Source organism: Tinamus guttatus, unplaced genomic scaffold (genome assembly GCF_059628265.1).
Source record: "Tinamus guttatus ecotype Peru unplaced genomic scaffold, ASM5962826v1 Tinamus_guttatus_pri_ptg000080l, whole genome shotgun sequence".
NCBI lineage: Eukaryota > Metazoa > Chordata > Aves > Tinamiformes > Tinamidae > Tinamus > Tinamus guttatus.
Window position 1 is genome coordinate 2,256,293 of NW_028288614.1, and position 6,000 is coordinate 2,262,292.

The following is a 6,000-nucleotide window of genomic DNA, read 5'->3' on the forward strand; positions in this document are numbered from 1 at the left end:
TCTTAGAGGAATGGTTTTCCTATATCAGGTGCAGTCACATATGGACATTCGTGTTCCCAGTCTGCGAGTTTAGGTGGGAATTGTGGATTCTCAGGGTGAGTCTCAAGACTAAGCGAGTTAAGAACAGATTCAAGTCATATTGACTTGTTGTGATCAGTTCTCAGTTTTATCATCTGATTGAATAGTTTTGGGAAGCCTCTGTAGGTGTTTTGGTGGAATAGTTTCCTTATAGGATGTTTCTTGTGAGCTTTAAAAAAAAAAAAAAAAAAAAAAAAAAAAAAAAAAAACCTCAATTTATAGAGTGTTTCAGTTCTTGCGTGTGTGGTGGTTTTTTTTTTCTTTTTTTCTTTTTTTTTTTTTTATGATTTGTACTTTGGATTTTGCTAGTTATTATTGAGATGCTGGTAATAGGTGTGTGTTGTTTTCCCCCCTCTGCCCAAACTGCAGGTATATGCAAAAGTAAGAAAACTCGAAAAGTCACTATGGAACAGTCAAAACCTACAAGTTTGGAGCAGGTCCCAGAGGAACCATCAGATCCCTTGCCCTCTGTAGTTGTTGACCACGACAGATTAAAGGTAATAAATAGTCAGCTGTTAAGAGCCTGTGAAAAAATGCTTTTCTATTAAGAAGCTTTTTGCAATGAAATTTTTTTTTAAAAAGCAGTTTTGGCTGCAGTAACTTTTCAGTATTATTTGTTGATCAGTGTGTGTTTGAGAAAAAAATGTTACAATTACTGAATCCTTATTGTCCCAACAATACTATGATCTTTACAAATACATTAATGGCACAGCAGTCCACTGTTCTAATTGTGGTTTATGTAGATACCCTTATGTGTTAATTGGACATGACAGTTGCTGAGAAACTGCTGAGTGCCTGGTAATTAGCAGTTAACATCATCTTCTCTCTCCCATGTACAAGCACTCGTTAAAATGAACTGCTGGTGAATTGGAAAGCAAACTGGAAGTTGTCTGGATGTTTTGGGGTCATAGGTTGAACCCCCTGCCACGTAATTTTGTTTCACTTTTATCTCTGAACAAAGATAGAATGAAATTGCTGTATTCTGTCATAGAAACTAGCTTGTTTTATTATAAAATTTAGATCTAATTTACTGGAAAATGCCTATGATCTTGTTTGGAAGCAACAAATATTGTGATAGGAAGAAATGTTTCATATTAGCATGAGGTTTAAGACAAGAAAAAAAAAATGTGTTGGTAAAGTAAGTAAAAGGAAACGTTGTGGTACCTTGGATCAACATGGAAGCAGTTACCTGACAGCAGTAGTCCATGTCCTTTGTATCCCTCTAAAATGGGATTTTAGAAGTTGGTAAAATTTCTGATTTTTTCCTTAAAGAATAATAAAAGCAGTTACAAAATAATCTTCTTAACTTTATCCCATGTTTTTGTTCCCACAGAAACTTCTTGACTTGGTGGTCAAGAAAAGTAACAACCTGAGTGTTGACCAACTTGAGAGATTGTATTCGCTCCTCAGTCAGTGCATCTACAGACATCGTAGAGATTATGACAAATCACGACTTATAGAGGTGATGCACTACAACTTCCTTATTTGTTACATTAATTTTGTGAAACGGATTAGAATTGTTTTTCAAGAACTGTGTTAATTGGCAGAATTCTTAGTGTATTAGCAGGCAGAAGCTTTAAATAGACTTTGAGAAAAGATACTACAGATGTTAGGAACTGCTGATATTAGGAACAACTGCTGCTTTTCCCTTTGGCTTAACTAAGCAAAAAAAAAAAAAAAAAAACCTGCTTGGTCTTGGAAAAGTCTTTAGTTGCAAGACATACATTTATGTGCATTGCTGTCGTCCTGTTTGCATTTCCAAGGTCTCCTGTCTGCATCACCAGCAAGTCGTTTCAGCACTGGTTTGGGCTGATAATAGCTCTGGACGTGCATTCCCCCCAGCATCTCTGCTCTAGCTGTACTCTGGATCAGTTTATTGATCCTACCAATAGCCAACTCTGGAAAAGCAGCATCCATTGGCATTTTTAGTTGGATCACTAGATGCTAACAGTTTTTCTGTATGAATATTTTAATACAGAATCTGAAAGCCCTTTTAATGGGTTTGTATTTTTGAAATTTTCCAAGTTCTGCACAATATTTTTCAAAACATTTTCATCCTTTTCCTTGCCAGCCTCATCTAAAATATGTTGAAAATATTAAAAACCTCTGCCAAATGTAGATAATTAAGACTTTAGTCTAGCAGGCGTGCACAGGACTGATCTTTACCTGTAATTCTCCAAAATGTGCAGGTATTTGTTTACAGATGGGTCACCCGTAGCATATGTGTGCAGTAAGACTTGAATTCATGTAGAGTGTCATTGCAATGCTTTCTTAATACGGATTGAGTGCATTAATTATAAAAGTGACCTTAATACCCTTCCATTTTTTCGTGGACTGTCATGTTGGAGCACTGTTCGGCATTAATACTTGTTTAATTAGTTTCTTCTTTTAGCATATTTTGCTAGCAGATGGCAACCAATAAACAGAAATGTCTATTTTCCTTTGAGTTATTTGTTCAGATTTCCCCCCAGAATCAGAGTAAATATGATTTCCTAACGTAACATTTATGTCTTTATATATTTGTGTATAACTGCTGCTCTGTCTCTCTTGCAGGAGATGGAAAGAACAGTTCATGTGTTTGAAACATTCCTGTGAACTCGTCAAGATGGGTGGGTTTATCCTCTCTCAAACTGCTCATGGGAGAGCAGTCCTCTGAGCCATTCAGTTCCCATTTGCACCAAGTATGTGCAGAGCCTTGGTCTTAAGTGCTCTCTCTTTTTCTTTCTGTTGAATTTGGTGCTATTGTCTCAGGTACCTGAAACCAACCAGCCTACAAGAACCAAACGGAACTTCATATAGTTGTATCTGGTATAAATAAAGAATACAATGCCACAGCTTGGAGATTTTTGGTGCTACACAGAAACTGTCCTCATTTCTGCTCTTGTTTGCTCTTCGTGTGTTATCTTTTGGGAAACTTCGGGCAAAGTGGAGACCAACACGAGAGAACTGGAAAGAGCAGATCTAAGTTGAATATTTTTGAACAGGCAATTTTTTTTAATTTTCTTTCCAGTTTTTCTCTTCTCTGGGGTTATGGACAAAAAAAAATGTTCTAAAGATGAGTGATGCATTGTGGTAGGAACCTTGAGTAACTGGATGTACAATAATTTGAAGATGAGGCTTTCTAGAACTGCCTTTAATGTGCCTTTTAGTCATTTGAGAAAGATAAGGCTAATCATTTGGTTTGGATTATAGCAAATGGCAATGTTAGAAAGCTGTCTTCAGAATGAAGATCCCCAAAAGGATGATTTGTGTTCTCTTCACTGGATGGCAACCAGTATTATGGTTATATAAGGCCTGTCTTACTCTACAGAACTAAACTAAGACACCCTGAAAAAGCCACATACTTTACCAAAATGGTGAAATTATTTTATTTCATTGGTATGTGTTTGTTTTAGAAACAAGTTACACAGTGAAACTCTTCTGTGTTGTGAAAAATGAAGCCTTTTCCCATCACTCAATTTGTCGTCCATTATGAGTTCTTCAGTGGGGGAAAAAAAAGGAAGTTTGCTACTGGCAGGTTTCTTTCTAAAGTTTCATGTTCATAGTCTAGCTTGGACTGTGCAATGCAAGTGAGAAGCTGCTCGAGTGGGGCAAAATCCTGGAGCCCAAGCTCACTTGAAAACACAACTTGCACGAGGCTTCGCAACGCAGTCCGTGCACAGCATGGCTAACGTGGCAGGGACTGGAAGACACTTCTGAATCGATCCGTTCAGATCCCAGCGGGGCTGAGCACTGTAGTTCAGACCTCTCCTTTCTGGGAACTGGGGAGAACGCGGTCTAGGCAGTCTCAAGAACAAGACCCGTCGCAGTAAGCTTCAGCACAAACTCAATGTTGACACGTGCCCTAGGCTGATCCTTTGGGTTGTTTTTCTTTCTTTTTTTTTTTCAGTCTTAGTGGAAGATGTTGTAGAAAGTTGCCTGGTGTTACCATCTTGAACCATTCATTGTAACTGTCCCTATGTAGCTGCGGAAACGGCCTTCCAAAAATATGCAACACAGCGTGATTGGGTTTTAATTGGAGCAGACAGGCTTGGACTACTGCAGAGATACTGCGCTACCTCAGCTTTTTGTATTTCAGTTACCAACAGTGTTCATGGAGGACTTGGAATCACTCTGCTCCCCCTTGCAAGCTGAAGCTAAGGTACTTGTCTCCACCTCGATATAGTCGTATGCTGCTGCAGAGACACATCCACGGGCCTTGGGCTACTGCAGTAATCCAAAGTGCTTTGTATTTATGTTGGAAACATAACTCTCCCCTTGATCCTGTCTCCTGAATGCCACTTTTTTTTTTATCCCTAATGACAGAAAAAGGTTTCAAGTGTTCATGTACATCTAGTTACACCTTCTAAATGCAACCCGTGCAGAAACGCTGTATTTTTTAGGTGGGAAAGTGCGATTAAAACGAACAAAAACAAGCAGAAAACACATTTTTAAATGAGATTCTTTGATCTCGGATTTGATTGTGGGATTTTTTTTTCCATGTTTCATTTAGTATTTATTAGCATCATACCTGTTCGAGATATTTTTGTGGCTGGTACATTAACAGCATTTTGTATTTTGATGGAAATTGTTACAAACTTTAAGATTTGATTAAATAAAATGTAGCAGATTTTTTGTAGCAAGTTTCTGATAAAAGGGTTTTTTGCAAGTCTCAGGTTCTTGCTGCAGAATTTTTTAAAAATATTTATTCCAGTTTCACTTACTCAAAGAAGTTTTTGTTCAAGTAACAGCAGCACTTGTGGAAGATAAAACTGCATACGTTTTTAAGAAGATAATAAATTTATATTAAATAAAACAGTTGAGAATTCTAGTCACCAGTGAGTTTGAAAAACAAAGCTAATGCCTAGCATTAAAAAATGATTCTGAAAGGTCACCTTTCTAAAGAAAAATTTTTACTGTCGGTTGATGATTGGAAAAAATCTTAGGCAACTTTACTAATTGAGGAGCTACCATGTCGTTCTTAGAGAAAAGTAGCCAGTTTCAAATGTTTTAGTGGACAACTTGCATAAAACAATATATGCGCCTTCCTAGTCCAAATAACCACAGTTCAGTTTTATTTTCCTTTGCAGATGTCTGGTGGTTATAGAGTCAAAGCAGCTGTTAATCTATCCACGTGGTCTAAAAACTTGTTTACTCTTTGTACGTTTTGGATTTTTGTTTGCCATATAGCACTGGCAAGAGTCTGTACAAATTGACCTCTCTCCCTTGTTTCTTGTTGTGAAAAAAATTGCAAATAAAGCGGGGGGTGAGTCCTGGATGCTGGGGCTGCTGGAGGGCGCCCGCCGGGAGCAGGAGCCTCCGCGGGGCTCCGGGCGCTTCGGAGACGCCGGAGCTGCTCCCGGCTGGGGACGGTGGCTGTGGAGTTGGTTGATTGTATTTGCAAGCTTGAATCTCACCTGTGATTTTTTGTTTCGTGTCCTCTGTATTGTTACTTGATTTCTTCATATGCCAATGTATTTATAGGATTACTGTTTTTCTGTTGTTGATTTTTTTTTTTTTTTTTTTAATATCCTGTCTTCCTTATTTTTTTTTATTAAGTTGGTTGTCAGCTCTGGTTTTACCTTCAGTCTTTTGAATGGCAGGTCCTGCAGCTGATAAGTCATTTGGGTTTTTTTGTTTGTTTGTTTTGTTTTTATTTTGTTGGCAATCACAATATAAGCTTGAATTTGGGCTTGTACTTGCATCTTTTGTATCTTGTACATTGGGTTATTTAGACATTGGGGAGTCCTGTTTGGTTTCATTAATGTGTGTCTACTTTGTGGGTTAAGTAGACTTCCTTCATCGACTATGGTATATTTTGGATTCTATAGTTTTATTCAGAACTGTGTTTAAATTGATGTTTTGCATTTTGACTTCATTTTACACTAGTTTGGAGTAAGTTATTTAATTTTTTTGAACTTCTGGAAATTTTGAACATTTTAC

At 37.5% G+C, this 6,000-nt stretch overlaps 1 protein-coding gene across 1 annotated transcript in view; it reads left to right on the forward strand.

Annotated features, from left to right (window-relative positions):
* ATAD2B (ATPase family AAA domain containing 2B) overlaps positions 1 to 2,919 on the forward strand; it is a 69,309-nt gene extending 66,390 nt beyond the window's left edge. The window contains exons 26-28 of the mRNA XM_088520133.1: positions 448 to 575; positions 1,412 to 1,540; positions 2,632 to 2,919. Of these exons, the coding sequence (XP_088376259.1) occupies positions 448 to 575; positions 1,412 to 1,540; positions 2,632 to 2,673 (299 nt within the window). The 3' untranslated portion in view covers positions 2,674 to 2,919. The remainder of the gene's footprint in view (positions 1 to 447; positions 576 to 1,411; positions 1,541 to 2,631) is intronic.
* Positions 2,920 to 6,000: the final 3,081 nt, after the last annotated feature.